Raw genomic sequence first — 17,901 nt, forward strand, 5'->3', positions numbered from 1 at the left:
AGTGCCGGGTCAGGACTCTGAAGAACTGTCTCCTGCTGGCCCACTGGGTGACAATGAGGAAGTCTCTGAGCCTCTCTGGGCCTGTTTACCCCTCAGAAAAAGAGGGATCTGGATTAGATGGGTTCTTGTGTCCCTTCTAGCTCTTTGATGGATTCTAAACTGTTCCCACTCTGGGGGAATGAGACCTCCACCTTCTGCCAAAGTACCAGCCGAGACTTTTAGGAGAAGAGGGCCTAACAGTGATGGCTCTCTGACACCCAGGAGGAAAAACACAGAGGCTCAGTTGAGAGAGACAGAGATATATTTCTCCTGTTGCATATTTCAGACTTCACACTGAGCTTCAGGCACAATGCTACTCCAGGTTCTTCTGAGAGCCCTGGCAGAGTCTTCTTCCCATGCTGCTCATGAGGGCTCGCCCCAGGCCCTGCTTGCAGTTCTGGGTACCTGGGAGACTCCGCAATGGTCTCAGTAGGCCCTGGTGCCCTGCTTTCCCACCAAGGGGCAGGGGATGCTGGAAAGCCCTAGAGCCAACCCCGCCCCCTCTTCTACGGTCCCCTGGCTACAAGAGGAGAGGCTGACCCATTAGATTCCAGCTCTGCAGTGCTCCCCTAAATCACCTGTTCTCCAGGCCTCAGAGCCTGGCATAGCACTTGGACCCCTGCAGAGCCTCAGCAGTGAGCAGCACAGGCCAAGGCTGGGGGATGAGGCCCTGGAGAGCGAGGCAGGCCCAGCCTCCTCCAGAGCAGCAGCAGATGGGCTCGTCAGGCCCCTGCTCCCCAGAGCCATGGCCCACTTCCTGGGGCTGCTCCGAGCCCTATTGCACATCTTTTGTTTCCAGTTCATCCCCCCACTACCCATTTTTCTTAAAAAAAAAAAAAAAAAAAAAAAAAAAATTAGAGGGGAAGGTGAGGAAGAGTGGCCTGTGGAAGCTGGAGCCCTTCGCCCCATGTTCCTGCCAACATCCTGGTCCCCAGCAGAGCCATTTGCGGTGGTAACTACTAAGCCCACCTTCCCTGCCATCTACAGGTTCTTGATGGCTGACACAGGTGTACTGCCTGGGCCTCTGGTTCTTGCATATGAAGGGGACATCCCTCCATCGTCTGTAAGGTGCAATTCCCTGGGTCTTCCGGAGGCGCTGGCTGGGACCCTGCTACCTGAGTCGTCCATCTGCTTTGACAGGCCCCAGCTCTGATTTGGGGTCAGGGAACAGAGAGCTCCAGCTGGTCAGTCTGCAGAGCTCCAGGGAGGAACAGGTAGAGGGGCCCACGGCACACAGTCCGGCCACAGACCAGAAGCCACCTAGTTCCCCATCTGTCCAGGCCTCCAGCGCAGGGCCCGTGAGCTCCGCATGCAGCCGGGCAGCCTCCTCTGCGGGCTCTGGCTGCGGCAGGTTCAGGATGCCGCTGAGGCCCTGGAAACTCTGCTCCATATACTCGTTGTGGGGCGGCCCAGCGTGCAGCCAGCTGGCATCATCTGGGGGTACAGAGCAGGAGTAAGCATGCCCCGCCCAAATGATTCCATGAAGGCCAGACCCTGGGAGTCAGGTCTGGGCACCCCAGTTCCTGTCCCAACTCTACCACTGAGTCGCATCTTGCCGAGTGACTCTGGGCTAATCCACAGAATTTTCTGTGCCTGTAAAACTTAGTTTTATAAAATCAAGACAGTAATCCCTGAATTCCTGACTTGAGGATTAAGTAAAACAGTGGGTTCAAGGCACCTTAGAACGTAAGGTTACTTTCCGGTAATGGTCTGGTTTGTGTCACCCATGCCCCTTCTCAACCACCTCTAGTGGTTCCCAGAGCCCTCAGAAGCCTAGTACTCAGGCTCTCCAGCTGTGGCGCCCTGCTTACCTTGCCAGCCTTCCTTCCCACCACCCCCTGGCATCTTACTGCCCTCCACCCTCTGTTCCCCTCACGCACCAGACACCTGCTAACTTTGTTCCCTCAGTTTAGAATACCCTTCTCTGTCTATAAAAATCCAGCTCCTTCAAGGCTCGGCTCCCATACCCTCCTGCTGTCAAGCTTGCCTCTCCCGCCCCGTCTCCTCCATCAGGCTATGAGTCCTAGGAGAGCAGGGCACAGCTTGCCTGTTCTGATCCGCCCCAGCCGCTGCCCCACCCTAGCACCCCGTCCTCCTCTGGGTTACCTCTGCTCTGACCCACCTTCTCTGTGATAGGATGTGGCTGGAAGAAGGAAACATCTACCTACTTATTGAGCGCCTACTATATACCAGCCACTTTTACCCACATACTCATTCCTAATATCTCCCAGGGGGTAGTTACTTGTACTAGGGCCCCCTTGCAGGAGCCTGCAGCCTCTGCCTGTGTTCAGAGTCTGCTCTCTTATCCTCAGCCAAGTGGGTGGAGGGCCATGTGACCCTGCCCACCTGGCTACCGATGGACTGGGAGGATGGCCAATCAGATTTGCTGTCCTAAGAATGTGGAACTTGTAGACCAAGAGACCCTGGTCAGTCTCTGTTGTACTGAGAGGCCATGTATCAATATACTGAGAAACCAGAACCCGAGGCTGATACACAGAGCACAGGATGAGGGACAAGGTGGCCCCAGAGAGACAGAAAGCACCTCTGGGTCCCATTGGGACCTGAGTCATTTCCTAGGTTCTGTGGGGGAGAGCCCTGCATTTTCCCAATAATTTCCCCTTTTTCACTGGAGCTAGTTTGAGTGGATCTGTGTTCCATGCACCCAGGAGGCCTCTAACAGTTGTATTACTCTTACTTTACATGTAATAAGACTGAGGCTCAGGAAGGCCAAGTAATTTGCCAAGGATAAAAGCCTAATTAAAGTGTCAGAGCTGTGTTCTAGAGCCAAGTCTGCCTAACTCCAAAGCACCATACCACAGTGCAAGGCCCTGGGATGCTTACAGATGAATGACCAAGGCCACAACCCGTCCCCTTCCCCTACTCTGATGGTCAGCTTCTTGGGGTCACCTGTCTGGCAAATCCTATTCGGCCTGGCTCCTGGGCATCATTTGGAAACTAGATCCTTACCTTTCCTGAGAGGTAGTTTGCGGTTGAAGGTCAAGGGCAGCACGAGGAAGTGGGTCTCACCCAGGGGTTCCCAGAAATGAAGCAGTCGAACAGTCCAGGCCCCTGGCCGCAGGGGCCGGCTCAGTGGGGGCTTGTACTGCGTGACCTCGGTTTCCGCGTCTACCACGATGTCGTAAGATGTAGCCACCACATAGGTGGGATCGATCCACACCACAGTGGCTGTGAGGTTGGGGCCTCGGGCCCAGCGCTGCATGGCCACAGGCTCGTCCAGCGGCCCCAGCAACCCCCCAAAGTTCCGGAAAAGACGCTCTTTGGGGTCCCACTCGGTGCCAACCTGTAGGAAAGGAGGCAGCTGGGCAGGAGCCGAGGTAAAGTCCTCTCTACCTGCTGCTACCTCTAATTCCTGTGTGACCTCAGGCCAGTCACTGTCTCTTTCTGGTCCTCAGTTTCCCTCTCTGCAAAATGATGGGCTCAGACTAGGATTTCTTTACTAAGCTCTGAGATTCGTTCTAGGCTCCTGTTCTGACCTGCTCTGAAGTTTTGGGGGCAGTAAGGCAGAGATGAGGTTCGAAGCCCTGCTCAGAGACCATCCCCACGCTAAGGAGACACTCAGAAGCCTAATCTTCTGGCCCGAATGGAATGTCCAAGTCCCTTTAGCAGAAAATCCCTGGAGTTTAGAAGACTGGGCTTGCATTGTAGTGGAACCAAAGTCCCCTCCCTGCTGACTGCATGTCCTCTGTGCATCCCAAGGCTGCCATCACTGGGAAAGAGGACCCGTGAATCCATTTCTGAAAGGCCTAACCCAGTCCTTAGCCCTCCCTAAGTGTCTGTCCCTCTCTCCCCACTACCCCGAGTCTTGCTGGGGGACAGGAGAAAGCAAGGGGAGGACCTGTCCCACCTCCAAACTCTGGAGCCGGCTGGCCTGGTCACTGCGCCCCAACAGCTTCAGCGACCCCTGGGGCATCAGCCACATCTCAAGCGTCTCTGCCGGCCCCTGGGCTGAGGGCTGCACCGCCTGCGTCACCAAGTAGCCCTGGAAATGGTCGTCATAGAAATACAGGTGCACGCTGGACGGCAAGCCCCTGGGCTCAAACCTAAGAAGGTTCCAGCAGGGAGAAAGGGAGATGCCATCAGCACACCTGACTTGGCCTGGAGTCCCAGGGAGGGGGCTCTGGGGTGTCCCATCCCCAGGTGCTTTCTTTGCCCCAGATCTCATACCCACAGAGCCTATGTGCCTGGCTTTTGCCGCCTTTGTTTTGTTTGCATTTTTCCCTGCCTCAGACTGGGGGCTCCCTGGCGGCAGGGGCTGTCTCTTTCTGATTGGCCTCCTCGTAAGGCACTACACACTGGGGGTCTGCAAAATGTCAGAAGGAGGTCTCACCTGCAGAGTGGGTTGGCCTGTGGGGACGCAGCGGTGGCGGCGTGGCGCAGGCTGAGGCGGGCGAAAGCAGTGTAAGCAGTGAGCATGACATCACTGAGCCCACTGGGGCCATCGGCCACGTCATAGGTGTTCTCCCAGTAGGCCTTGAGGGCTGGAGTGCCGGGGGGGTAGCTGCCATATAGGTGGAAGTCCAGGATTTCCAGCACCTCCTGGTTCACAGTCGACTCAAACTTCCGGGCGAAGAAGGTGGGTCTGGAGACTTGCTGGAGCGAAGAGGGAAGGAGGGTGAAGGGGTCTGGAGGTCCCAGAGAGCACAGCAGGGGAGGCGCCCTTCCCAGCACTGCCTGGAGATCAGCCTCCCAGGGCCTTTCCTGCTGCCAGTGTAGCCCCCGACCCCTGAGGGCTGCTCCCAGCGAGGGGCCCCCAGATTCTCTGGTTGGACCACCTTGGATCATTTCTGACTGGAAAGCACCTGGCGAAAGCTGGGGTGAGGCCCTATCACGGGGCAGAGATTGGGGGTCACAGGGAAGCACCTGCAGCCGCAGGAAGTCCTGTGGCTTGAAGTCGTTGGGGGAGCAGCCGCACCAGTCCACGATGTGCTTGTACTGGCACTTGCAGCCCAGCTTGCGGTTCCAGTTGGTGACCCGCAGGTTGTTGTCCACGAGGCTCTCGCAGGCTGGGCTGTTCTCCAGCACCGTGTGGAAGAAGGACTGCGGGTGGCAGGGCAGGGTGGAGGGTGAGCTGGGGCACCCACCACGCGCCCTCTTGGCCTGGGTGTGGGCCCGGTCACCCACCTCGGCTGGGAGCAGCGTGTACGTGTAGAACTGACGTAGCTGGGCCACAAGTGGGTCGTCTGTGTACACCACATACTCCACAAAGCTGCGCGTTAGCACGAACCAGTCAGAGCCGCCATCCACCACGATGCCCGCTGGGATCTGCCGCTCGCCCAGACGCCACATGTGCGAATCGCACTCATGGAAGAGCCGGTCCAGGCCCTGTTTCTTGATGAACCTGTGGCAGGCAGATGGGCCCGTGGCTGAGGGTTTTGCAGGGTGGGATCCAGGCTCTCATCCTTCCAGGAACTAGTGCTCCTTAATCTGTGATTGGTTTGGAGGTTTTGCAACCCAAGGCTGGGGCCACAGAGCCCCCTGTGCGGGAGGGCTTGTGGCAAGACTCCAGGACCAGGGCCTCCTCCCCGACCCCCTCACCTGGAGTTGTCCCGGCCATGCGACTTGAGGAAATTCTTGTCCCGGTTCTTGGACAGGAAAGCTACCAGCTCCTCATTGGTCCTGGAGAGGAAATGGGATGTGGGTAGTGGTGTGTGACAGTGGCTCAGTCACTGGCCCAGAGTGACTTTACTCCTTGGCCCCTTCCTTTCTCACTGAGAGTCGTCCTGACCAAGTGACCTACTCCAGGTTGATGCTCTGGGGTGGTGGGCATCTGAGGCCCCTGAGGAAGACCTCCCCATCCTTCTTCCACCCCTTGCTGTCCGACCCATGACCCCCAGTACAGACCTCTGGCTCCTCCTCCTCCCCATCTCTTGTCACTCTCAATCCTCACATCATCTTTCACCAACTCCTCCCCTGAAACGTTGCTGGGGCCAAGGGACCATGTCTGAGCTACGCAGATCCCAGAATGAGGCTTGGGGGAGGGAAGGAGTCCATCAGGACCCTTGAACCCCGAGTGCCTTGACATGCCCCCCTCCCATCTTCAGGGCTCATAGCACCACCCCACACCTGGTCGGGTAGTCAGTGGCACTGAGGTTGATGAAGAAGTCCCAGGCCCAGTCGGGCACCTCCAGCAGGTCCTGCATGCTCCGCAGATACATCCTGAGCAGGCTGGCCCCGCCCCAGATGGTGACCATGCGCCAGGGCGTCACCCGCACGTTATCATACTGCCGGGCCAGCTCTACCACCTCTCGGTGCAGGTAGTTGGAGCGCTGTGGGAAGTGGGCATGCGGTGGTGGAAACTCAGCAGTGGAAGATGGACCCCCAGCATGACAACCTTCCCACTCCGCCCCACCCCAGAGCACAGTACAAGTGTCACAGAATGGAGAGAGCACAGGCCAGGGCTCCAGCTCTAAAGCAGCCATGTCACCTGGTGCTGGCTGCTCCCCCATCCCCTGTTCCCCTATCTCTGGGCCACCCGAGCAGGTCAGAGACACTGTCTGTCTATGACCTTCTGAGTCTCTGCTCTACTTGCTCAGATGCCCTTGGTCTCCCCGGCCACAGTAGGCACCTTGTCCACGTGGATGTAGAAGAAGTGCTGCTCATGGTAGACAGCCTTGAGGAGACGCTTCAGCTGGCGGATGGCGCGGCCATGGACCACCAGCATGTAGGCGATTCGTACTGGGGGGCCATCCGCGGGCTGCTGGGCCCGAACGTCGTCCCACTGGATGCCAGGGCTCATCTTCCCTGAGAGTGGAGAACAGGGGCGTCGGTGAGGTCTGGCCCCAGGTCACAGGGTGGAGACAAGATGGCAAGAGGGGGCTGCCTGCCTTCCGAAGGAGGAACCCTGCACTTAGAGCCCGCTGCTCCTAGGCCCCAGCTCCACCTCTGCCACTTAGTGCACTCGTCACCCAACTTGGGCAGCAACGTGAGCCCCTCTGAGCTTTCATCCCTGAGTCATGGAGGTGAGGGTCCATGCCATGCTCCCTCCCGGGCTGCCACCTCTCTGCCCATGCCTGTCTCTTACCAGGCCGCTGGCAGTGCCGGGGCACAGCCCTGGGCATGAGGCTCCCGGCCTGGTGCAGGCACACCACGTTGGCAATCTCCTGCTGGCACTGCTTGGAGCTGGCCCGGGCCAGTGCAGACAGAGCGTCCTTGCCCACGATCTCGCACTTGGGCGTGAAGCTGTGGTCTGTGGGCTGGGGGGCGCCCTCCACACTCCCTGTGTCTCCGTGTGGGAAGCCAGCCGCCCCAGCCAGCGCCTCCCCGGCCGCTGCCCCACTCAGGTTCTGGCGGCCTGGGGCCTCTGGGGGCGGGGTGGGGGGGATCCGCCCGCTGGTTCTGTGCCGGCTGGTTACTGCCCGTACCACCTTGGCCACGGGCATGCCGGGGCTCTCAGCACGGCCCCGCCAGCGCCCATGCTTTCTGCCCGCGCCGCCCCGCCGCCCAGCTGAACTGTCTGTGTCCTTGGAGCCCTCACCGGGGTCTAGCGGCCGTGGCTTCTTCTGCCTTCCTTTCTGTAAAAGATAGGCAGACACAAGTCACTGGGACAGTCACTCTCCTCCAGCTCCTTCAGCTTCCTGCTGGGCCTCAGGCCTAGAAGCCCCTGCCACCCTTGATCTAGAAAAGCACTGTTTGCCTGAGGACTCTGCACAAACCGCACTTCTGCTGGGAGGCCTCCCTGACCAGCCAGCGGAGGAAATGTCGCCCTCCCGCAAGGCACCATCGCACCCACGCCCCACGATCACACAGATCACAGGGCACTGAATCTCTTTTGTGCTTTGGATTCAGATACCACTTTCTTTTTCAGCAACTATGAAAATGAATATCCACATATATCGTAAGAGAAACATGCAAAGACCCTGCAGACAAGGGTGTCCACCTAGCACTCCCACCCGGGCCTGACTGGGAAGAGACGGTGCTCCTCAGAAGGAAAGCATTCTACTGACTACAGTATTTCCGCGTGGGAGTGCTGAGGCCACGGCAGAGCAAAGGGGTCTTGCCTGGTGGGGAGGACAGAGGTGAAATCTGAGACCCCATTACTGGTCAGGTTCTCTGGGAAGCAGAGACCAAGAGAGAGTCAGAGTGCAAGAGATTCACTGGGGGGTGGGGGGTCACACTCTGGATGATGAGGAAGCAGGAGCAGGAAGCAGCAGGGAAAGCCTTCAGATAGCCAAGCCGGCCTGACATCTGTGCAAAGAGGGGGAAGGAAGAGCTTGAGACGACAGCTCGGCTTCCCATCTAGTGGGAAGCTCCAGGGCAAAGACAGCCTAGAGATGGGAGCCGTGGTACCACTGCTGGGGGTGGCCCAGGAGGTGCCTGGCCATGGCTGGACGGCTGAGGCAGAGCCTGAAGGCACCTGCAGCTGCAGGCTGGCAACTCACTGCTCCTTGTGGCAGGGTCTCTCTCGAAGGGAAAGCTGAGTGCTGCGCCTCAGTATCTCCACCCCTGCTTCCTGGCTCCTACAGCCTCTTCTCAAACCCAGGCACTTCCCTAATGGTCCGGTCACACTTGAAAGTGTGTATACCCACCCTCTTCCCAGCTCTCCCTGTCCCCCTTTTGTGACGCCCCCCCCCCCCTCCCCAATTTCCCTGCCTGACCAAATCCCATCCATCTTTCAAGATCCAGCCCTGAGTCTCCTTGTGTGAAGCCATCCCGTTTGCCCCAGGGTGGGACGTTCTTCTACCCAACCAACTCCTTGGGGAGAGGCTGTCATTTCAGCCCCATTACCCCAGTGCCCGGCGGAGTAGCTGGCACATAGGATGTCTGGTTGGTGTCAGGTGGATGAAACACGGAAAGGATGGAGGAGTGAAAGGCACTGTGTGACTACTCTGAAGTCACCAGAGCTCCCTGCCCGGCTCTGCCACTCCCCCACAGTTACCTACCTTCTCTGAGCAGGTTCCCTCAGCTTTAAAATACAGGAGGGAAGTGTGAGTGTCCAATGAGATAGAGCATGAGATAGTGCAGCTAGAAAGAGCTGGCGCCACCAGCTGTCCCCTTCCTCTCTCAACACTCTCTGTGCAAGTCCTCTTCTGGCCTGGCCTTCCAGCAGCATGACTCACTGGACCACAGCCTCTGAAGCACCCTCCTCCCTCAGCTTCCAGGATGCCCTCCTGGTGTTTCCCTGGTGTGGCCTCCGTGGCCACTCCTTATCAGTCTTCTTGGCCGACCCTTCCTTATCTCCCAAGGCCACCCTGGGGCCTTGCCTTGTCCTAGGTCCCCAGGTGACCTCATTCAGCCTCCTAACTCCATCCACTCCCAGATTTCTCTCTCTGGTCTGGAGCGCTCCCTTGAACCTTCAGGTGTCTAACTGCCAGCCTCCTTGATGCCTCCCTTGGGAGCTTGATAGACCTGTCAACCCACAAATCCAAAAGCGAACTCCTGATCTTCCCCCAATAGGCTCCTTCTTCAGTCTTCCCCATATCAGTTAATGACCTCTCCATCCTTCAAGTCTCTCAGGCCAAAAACTTAGGGGCATCACTTCGACTCTTGTTTCCCTCACACTCCATCATCAGTACCTCCTGTTGGGGCTCCCTTCAAAGTACATCCAGAATTTGACCACTTCTCACTGCCTCCATCATTACCAGCCCTGCCTGGAAGCCCTGCCCTTACTCTGGTTTCCTGTAGTCCACTCTCATCACAGCAGCCAGTGTTTCCTTTAAAACAAGTCCCATCTCCCCACTCCTCTGCTTGAAACCACCCACGGTTCCCCCTCTGAGGACAAAGCCCACGAACCTACAAAGGCGATGTGAGCTGTGTCTGGCTCCCCCGCCTCTGCTCCTCCCTCCTCTGACCTCACCTACTACCCTCTCCTCAGGCTCACTCTCCTCCAGCCTTAATGGCCTTCTCCGCGTCCCTCCATCCCACCTGGCATTCACTGTCCCCTGTGCCTGGAATGCTCTCCCCTAGATGTCCCCACAGCCCCTGCCTCCAATTCCTTGCTCAGGTGGCATCTTCTCAGGAAGGCCCCCCTGTCCACTGTATTTACAACTCCAGCTCTCCCTCAGCCTCCACTTTGTTTCTCCCATAGCACTTATTACCTTCTCTCATCCTATAATGTATTTACATGTATAAATGTATATTGTGTTATTCTATGTCTCTCCCGTTACAAGAATGTAATGTCCACGAGGACAAAGCTTTTTGTTGTTTTGTTCAGTGATGTATTCCTAGAGCCCAGAAGAATGTCTGGCAATGGGAGACACGATATATATATATATATATATATATATATATGTATATTTTCTTTTTAAAAAATTTTTGGCAGCGCCGTGCAGCTTGTGGGATCCTAGTTCCCCTACCAGGGATCAAACCTGTGCCCTCAGCAGTGGAAGTGCAGAGTCCTAACCACTGGACCGCCAGGGAATTCCCTCAATAAATATTTGTTGAATGAATGAATTTATGAATGAGTGAATGAATGAAAAGCTCTTGGCATAGGCTCAGCATTCAGTAAATGCTGTCATCCTTACTATTATTATTAATGGAAGGAGAATAGGAAAGAGTCAAACGTGAAGTCAGGAGAGAAGCAAAGGCCTTCAGATACTTCGGACCATCGGTTTGAGTTTTCCCTGTCCCTCCCCTCCCTAGGACCCCCCTCTCCTCCTCTGTCAGAGCACGGCAAGTGCCTTAGGGCCAGTGCCCCACCCCTACCCTGGCACCCCAGCCTTCTGTGCCTGGCACCCAACCAGCCCTCTTGGGAGGTGCCCAGTGAGAGCCAGGGGTGTCTATCTCCATCTGAGAAGAGATATCTGCAAAGGCGAGGGCAGGTGGGGAGGAACCAGCAGATCCCAATCTGTTACCCACATTGGGGAGGGCACCCTGGACTGGAAAGCCCTCAGGAAAAGTGGCTGCAGCCCCACTGAACTGAGCATACATCAGCCTGGTGATGTCGGACCTGGCCACACAGCGGGCAGAGGAAGACATTCTCAGGCTTAGGTGGGTGGAGATGGCAGAGGAGCTGTGGGCTCTCAAGATGGAAGTCAGAATCAGCGAGTGAGGAAGCTGGTCGGGAGGGCAGGGCACAGGGCCAGGCCCGCTGTGGTGGGGGATAGGATGTGGGAAGAGATGGGCATGTTGGTGCCCTGCACTGCAGCAGGGAGCTGGCTGACCCTGAGAAGGACAATCTCAGAGGGGGCTGGGGGACCAGAAGGCAGCAGTGAGGAACTGGGAGGGGGGCTCCTGGTGGTCGGCCAGCCCCCACCACATATAAACACCCCAAGAGTGTTTATATGTGCAGCAGCAGGTCCCATATTTGTGCCCCTAGAGGAGCTGCCCCCAGTCACCCCTGAGGTCAGAGTCCCCTCTAATTACTGAGGATGGGGACTGGCCCTAAGACACCTGCCTGGAGGCAGTCTGGCCTCCGAGGCCCCCTCTCCCCACTGAGGAGGAATTCAAAGTCCTCTGCCATTTCCTGGCTCTGCAGCTTCTCCTTGGAATCCTTCTCTGGGCCATGGAGACAGAGAATACAGCAATGCTTATCCCACACCCCACCACTTTGGACTTCTCAGACTGCGTTTAAAGTAAGCGGTGAGACAATGTTTGTAAAAGCTTTGAAAACCATAAAATGCCTCTTTGGATGTTAATGGCCATCTCTGGTCTCCAGTCTAGCCCTCACAGATGGGCAGAGCGTGCCTCTTAAATGCACATCTCACCCATCGCTGCTTAGACCCCTTTAGTTTAGAGCCACTTAGAATAAAACCCCAGCCTCTTAGTGCGGGCTCTAGGATGTGCCCTGGACTAACTCTTGAACCTTCTTCCAGGGATCGCACCACACCCTCCTTTCCATTCCTTGAAGGAACCCAGCTAAGCCCATTCTCCGCAGGGCCTTCTGCCTGAACTCTGCCTACCTCTTCCCCAGGCTGACTGGGTCTTTCAACTCACAGGCCAATTCCTGCAGACGCCTTCTCCAACCACCTATCTAAACCAGCCCTCTTGTTATTGAGTTTCCTTTTCACTGTCAGTCTCTCCTTGTCTGCCCACGAGGGCCGAGACCTCGTCTGGTATATTTATTTTTGTATCCCCAGGATTAGCACAGTGCCTGGTATGAAGGAGGACTTAATAAGTATTTGTTGAATGAATGACTGACTGACTGAATGAATGAACCCCTGTTACCACTGTGCAGTATTGAAATAATAATAGGAGTTATTTACTGATGATTTAGCATGGGCCAGCAACTCCTGCAAATACTTCACAGGCATCACCCAACGAGAGAGGTGCTATTATTGCCCCCATCCTTGGGGCGCGGATACTGATGAGGATGCAAAAGAGGTTAGGCGATTTGCCAGTGGTCACACCACTTACCAGTAGCAGCGCTGGAATAGGACGTAGGATGGTGAAGTGGGATGGTCCAACTGAGGTGGCTGCTGAAGGGATCCAAGCCTCAATGGCTGCTTGGACTACACAGCCTTTAGGTCATCAAGGATCTTTTTCCCATTCTAGTCCAGGGATTCCCCTATCAGGTTCTGCTAGGAAGCTGGAGGAGGAGGTGCGGAGGCAGGATCCCAAGCACTCTACTGCACCAGTTCTCCACCCCAGGCTGGAGGCAGGGCAGCAGGGACCTTGAGGCCTGGACAATCTCTCATCCCATCCAGAGATTTGTTTCTGGGAAGCCTCTGATGCTTTGCCATGCCCCTCCCCAAAGTGCTCACTGGCCTCTGCTCACATATTCCAGGGTCAGAGGGCTCCCTAACTCCTTGGCAGCCCTTTCCATCTTAGAATGTCTCATCTGCCCAAAAAATCTTCATACACTCTCTTCCCCTTCCTGCTACTTACTGGACCACAAAGAACAAGCTCATGCCCTTCGGATGTCACAGAGCCAGCCTCCCCCAACCCCAACCTCAGCTCCTTTTGGAGTTATGGTCTCATGTGACTCTGTCCCAGCTCCCTTCACCATCCTAGTCTCTTGGTTCTCCCAAAAAAAGGCAAAAGCAGCAATTCTCCCAGTCTCCACACCAGGCCTTCCAGACCGCCCATATGCAGGAAGGGGAAGAGGACATCAGGGCTCCCTTGGCCTTCACCCTGCCAGGTGGAGAGGCCCAAGAGGACGGGGCAAGCAGAGTGTCTGGCTCAGAGCCTTAGAGGCACCAGAACCAAGGGGTGGGGGCAGGGAAGCCCTGTCATCTGGCCCACAGCTTAGGGCCAGGGTTTGGCCTATCCTCTCCAACCTTCCAGGATGGTCTCAGACACCACTGGACCCTCCTGACCACACTGGGGAAGACACGTCTGGGCCTCCAGCTGAAACCACATCAGCCAAGAGTGAGTGAGACCCTCAGAGCAAGGACCTGGGGATTAAGCAAGATGGGGTTTGCCCCTGCTCCAGGGCCTGGGGTTCTGCTAAACCAGCTGCTGCTGTCCCCATTCCCTTAGAGTCAGAGGGGGCGAGTCCCCAATTCCCTAATGTCCTGAGGCCCCCTCACCAGCTCAATTCCCCTGCCATCCTCTCCTGAAGACCCATGCAGGTTCTTCAGACCCTTGGCTGAGGAAGCCACGTCTCAGGGACACTCCAGTTCTCTCCCTCGGGGTCACTCCCTCTCTCCTCAGTTGCCACACTGAGTTCCACCCCCAGGCTCCACTTCTTCACTGGCTACTACTGCCCCTGAGGGGCGGCTGGGCGCGGTTGCCCGGGGTCCCTCGGTCCCGGTCCTCCGACCACGGCGCGCACACTCCCGCCCCCTCCCAACTTCAGAAAGTTTGGCCTGGGGCTCCCCACCTCCGAGCAGGCTCGGGCCCAGCCCCGCCTCCCGGCCCCGCTCCCCCCGCACCCGCGCCTGACCCTCACTGCTCCCCGGGCTGCAGACCACCCCACCAAGACCCGCTCCTCCCGCCCCGGGCCCCTGCCGGCCCGCGGCCCTGTCCTCCGGGTCACGCACAGCCCCCGCGCGTAGGCCCCCGGGCCCGCCTGGGAACCGGGCTCCAGGGGTCCGAGGCCCCGACCCAGGCGGCCGCCCGCGCGCGACACGCAAGCGGCCCGTGCCCCACTTCCCCGGCCGGGGCCGGCCGCATCCCCTCCAGGACCCCGCGCGCCCCCGCGCCCGGCCTGCCCGCCTGCCCGCCCGGCCGTCGTAGCACCTCGCCCGGCTCGTCGTCCTCCAGGACGCTGAAGCTCCACACCACCAGGCCCTGCAGCAGCAGAATGGCCAGCGCCGTGGCAATCGCCAGCTTGTAGCGCCGCACAAGCTTCTGCACCCGCACGCTCGCCACCATCTTCCTGCCCGGGCCGAGGGGCGCGCGCCCAGCCCTGCAACCCGGCCGCGGGCGCGCGCACGGGCTCGGGCCGAGCCGGCTACCCCCAAGCAAGGAGCGCCTGGCGCGCGCCGGGGCGGGGCGGGGCGGGGCGGGGCGGGGGCGGGGCCCGCAGGCCCGAAACACCGCCCCCTGTGGGGCAGGGGCGGAGCCTGGGCCTACAGAGCGGTGGGCCTCCGCTGCCCAGCGCGTCGGGTGGATTGTGGGCCTTTCGCGCCGGGTTCGCTTCCCGGGTGGTCCCTTCCCCGTCTTGGTCAGTGCCCCAGCTTCTGCGTGTGCTCACCTCCTCCTGGACGGCAAGCCCATGGAACCAGTGTGCAGAGAGGTCTGCAGCCGACCTCTCTCTGGCTCGCCGCCTGGGGTCGGGGGTAGGGGTGGGGGACTCAGCCCCGCAGAGATCAGCTGGCTCTCCGCCCTCGTGCAAGCAGAGAATGCTAGAGCTCCCAGAAACGCCGAGTTGGGAGAGATTGTCTAAGCGCCACAAGCCCTGCTTAAAAACCATGGAGGCCTCACCTACGGGGCAAAGTCTAACTCCTTTGACTGGCATCTGAGGCCCTTCACAAAGCCTTGTTTCCTCTCTCTTCTCCCTCTTATCCTAGGCATCCTCAGACCTCAACTAGAGCCGTGGTTACCGAACTCTAGGGTATGTCAGAATCACCCGCAGGACTTGATAAAACAGATTGCTGGTCCCTACTCTCAGAGTTTCTGCTTGGTGGGTCAAGAGTGGGGCCCGAGAATTAGAATTTTCAACAAGTGCCCAGGTAATGCAGATGCTACTAGTCTGGGAACACACTTGGAGAACCACCAGACTTTTGCGCGTGCCGTTCCCTGTGCCCAGCCCTAGCAGTTGCTCCCCTGCTCCTCTCCCCCTTCCCATCGGTGGCATCCTCCCAAGTGCTTACCCAGCACTGTCTGCATATCTGGTTGTGATTTCTCTGGAATCATGCCTTCTTCACCTTTGAATCCTTAGGCCGGCAATGGACACCCAGCAATGCTCAATAAATGTTGCGAAAGAAAGATCAAATGAGGCCCAACTTCCTGTTCCATCAATTGATCCTAACATTTTTGGAGAGGCTGGTGTATTCAAGCACCACATAGACGAGGCCTGAACCCCTGCAGCCCTCCCCTGAACCTGGCAGGTCTACTGAGAGAGGGAAGGGGAGAAGAGGGAGAGCAGTGCCCAGCATAGCCAGGTGCATCCCCAGCAGTGAAGCCAAGCTCCGTGAGAAGGAAGCAATAAAAGGAGCAAAGCGAAGGTTGAAAATTTATAATGAAGATTTTAAGAATCACTACACATAGGTCTGGAAAAAAATGGTTAAAAAAAAAAAAAGAAAAGAAAAAGCTTGAAAGTGATGATAAAAGGGTTTGGAAGTTGCCTGGAGATAAGCTTGATGAGGAAATTCTAAGCTGTGATGAGTACAGGAGATGCAGTTATTTGATGGCACTTAAATAAAACCTCCTTTAATCATCTCCTGCCCCTTTGGTATTTGTAATCATTCTATTCTTCGGCATTAGTTAAGTGGGACAATTGTAAACAATGTTTCAGATGACAGTTTGGCTACTTAAGAGAAACTACACTTCAAGATTTTGGAAAACATCAGTTGGCATGCCAGCAATTGATATGTTAATTAAACATTGACCTTGTGTGTCATTAAATCAGGTCCCCCAGGGACTGTCTACCTGCCCATACTCCCCTGCACCCAGCAGTGAAAGTAACTTTATTTTCCACTGATTGTATAAATAATCTATACTCATTATATAACATTTAAAACATAGGGAAAAAATAAGGAAAAAAGAAAAAGTCACCTGCAATCCCACTCCCTGAGATAATCATCATTAATATTTTGGTGATGATCCTTTCCCCATCTCTTTATGTGTATAGATTTTGCATGGACGGCATCACATTACACACATGGTTTTTAAATATAGAAACTTACTTTTAAGTATTTCTCTCCCCTTCTCCTCCATGTTAACAGTCTGGCTTCCTTCCTACCTTCCTTCTTTCCTTCCTCCCTTCCACCTTTGTAACAATTTTCACACACACACACACACACACACACACACACACACACACGGGTTTTTTATTTACATACACTTTGTATCTTGCTTTTCTCCCTTGAACATAAACACATAGTAGAAATTCCCCCAGAACGGATGGGACAGGTCTAACCCATTCTTTTTTAATGGCTGCATAATATGCCACTCCTTTCTTGAATGGGCATTCACTTGGTTTCCAGTTTTTGTGACTACCACAAGGCTATAATAATGTGGTTTGACACTTATCCCTATGCACTAATGTGTTCATTTCTGTTGTAGAGTTTCCCAGGAATGGGATTACTGGGGAAAGGGGAATTTTAAATGTTAATAGCTCTTGCCAGATTGTGTTTTCAAAGACAATTCAACTTTTCTGACAGCAATGTATGAGAGTATGGTTCTCCTGCATCCCTTCCAACAGCAGTTGAATCACTGTTGAATTTCTGCGAATCTGATGGGTGAGAAGTGAATGCCTTGGTTTTCAATTTGTGATTTTCTGCTGGGGAGTGTCTCAGTTGGTTTCCTGACTGGGTTTTCTTTTCCCAGAATTGCCTCTTCATAATCTTCATGAGTTTATCTATTGCTATTGCATTATTTGTCTTTTTCTTATCAATTCTAAGACTTTTTTTCATCCTTTTGAAATTGAAAGTTTTCTTCAATTTATCACGGCATTTTGACTTTTTAAGGTCTTTTAAAAATTTAAAACTTTTTTTGGAATCAATTATGTTCCTCTTGTTTTATGTCTTCTCATTTTCTCTTCTGGTTAGGTAGATCTCCCTGATCCTTGATGAGGTGTATGGTCTCATATATTTTCTCCTACAATATTTATTTTACATCTTACATTTAAGTCTTTAATCCATCTGAAATTTTTTGTGTGTATGGTATGAGGCAGAGGTGTGGAGTCCTGACTTAGCACTTATTCCCTGTCACTCTATCCGTACCCACTTAGATTTTACTATTTTTAAAAATGAGTTGGTTATTGGGAATTCCCTGGTGGTCCAGTGGTTAGGACTCCATGCTTTCACTGCGGGGGGCCCAGGGAACTAAGATTCCACAAGCCACGCGGTGCAGCCAAAAAAATTAAAAAATTAAAAATTAAAAAAATAGAATAAATTGGTTATTGAGGTATAACATGCCTTGATTGATTTAGATTTGACCGTATAAAATGCAAGGTTCAATGCTCCCCGCTGTCTCCTCTTCCCTCAGGTTCCCCTATAACTTCCATTGTGCTTCTTTTTCTTTTATTGTAGGAAGTCTTGAAAATACAAAATGGCTCCTCAGAAAATCAGAGCGGGAAGGCATTTTTTAGTTTTAAGTGGGCTGCTTCCGTGATGTGTCCTTTCTCGTGTGACAGCATTATCCTCAGACCTTAGTTTTAGGAGAAATATTATGATATGTGAATGCTGAATGTTTTCAAATGTGTTTTCAGCAGCTAGAGTCCAAACTTGGCTCAGGACCAGATGACAGGGAGGCTCCTGCAGTAAAGTCCCCAGGCTGTGCTTCCCAAGCATCTCTGCAGGCCCTGTCTTCTTGCCTTTATCTAATTTCTGCTTCTGTGTCCAGTTCTTTGGATCG

The 17,901-nt window shown here is 55.2% G+C and overlaps 1 protein-coding gene across 2 annotated transcripts; it reads right to left on the reverse strand.

Moving 5' to 3' along the window:
• Window positions 1-283: 283 nt before the first annotated feature.
• XYLT2 (xylosyltransferase 2) lies at window positions 284-14,315 on the reverse strand. Of its 2 annotated transcripts, none has more exons than XM_068530401.1 (11): window positions 14,119-14,315; window positions 7,082-7,571; window positions 6,626-6,801; window positions 6,124-6,326; window positions 5,596-5,676; window positions 5,182-5,398; window positions 4,921-5,097; window positions 4,388-4,650; window positions 3,905-4,100; window positions 3,007-3,340; window positions 284-1,473 (listed from the first exon to the last, which is right to left on the reverse strand). In XM_068530401.1, exons 1-11 carry the CDS (start codon window positions 14,251-14,253, stop codon window positions 1,151-1,153), a joined length of 2,595 nt encoding a protein of 864 aa, XP_068386502.1. In that variant the 5' UTR covers window positions 14,254-14,315; the 3' UTR covers window positions 284-1,150. The 2 variants fall into 2 exon arrangements, with proteins under 2 accessions (XP_068386502.1, XP_068386503.1); XM_068530402.1 differs by lacking the exon at window positions 14,119-14,315 and adding an exon at window positions 12,352-13,735.
• Between the last annotated feature and the right edge of the window lie 3,586 nt (window positions 14,316-17,901).

This window comes from Eschrichtius robustus, chromosome 20, assembly GCF_028021215.1.
Source record: "Eschrichtius robustus isolate mEscRob2 chromosome 20, mEscRob2.pri, whole genome shotgun sequence".
Classification (NCBI taxonomy): Eukaryota; Metazoa; Chordata; class Mammalia; order Artiodactyla; family Eschrichtiidae; genus Eschrichtius; species Eschrichtius robustus.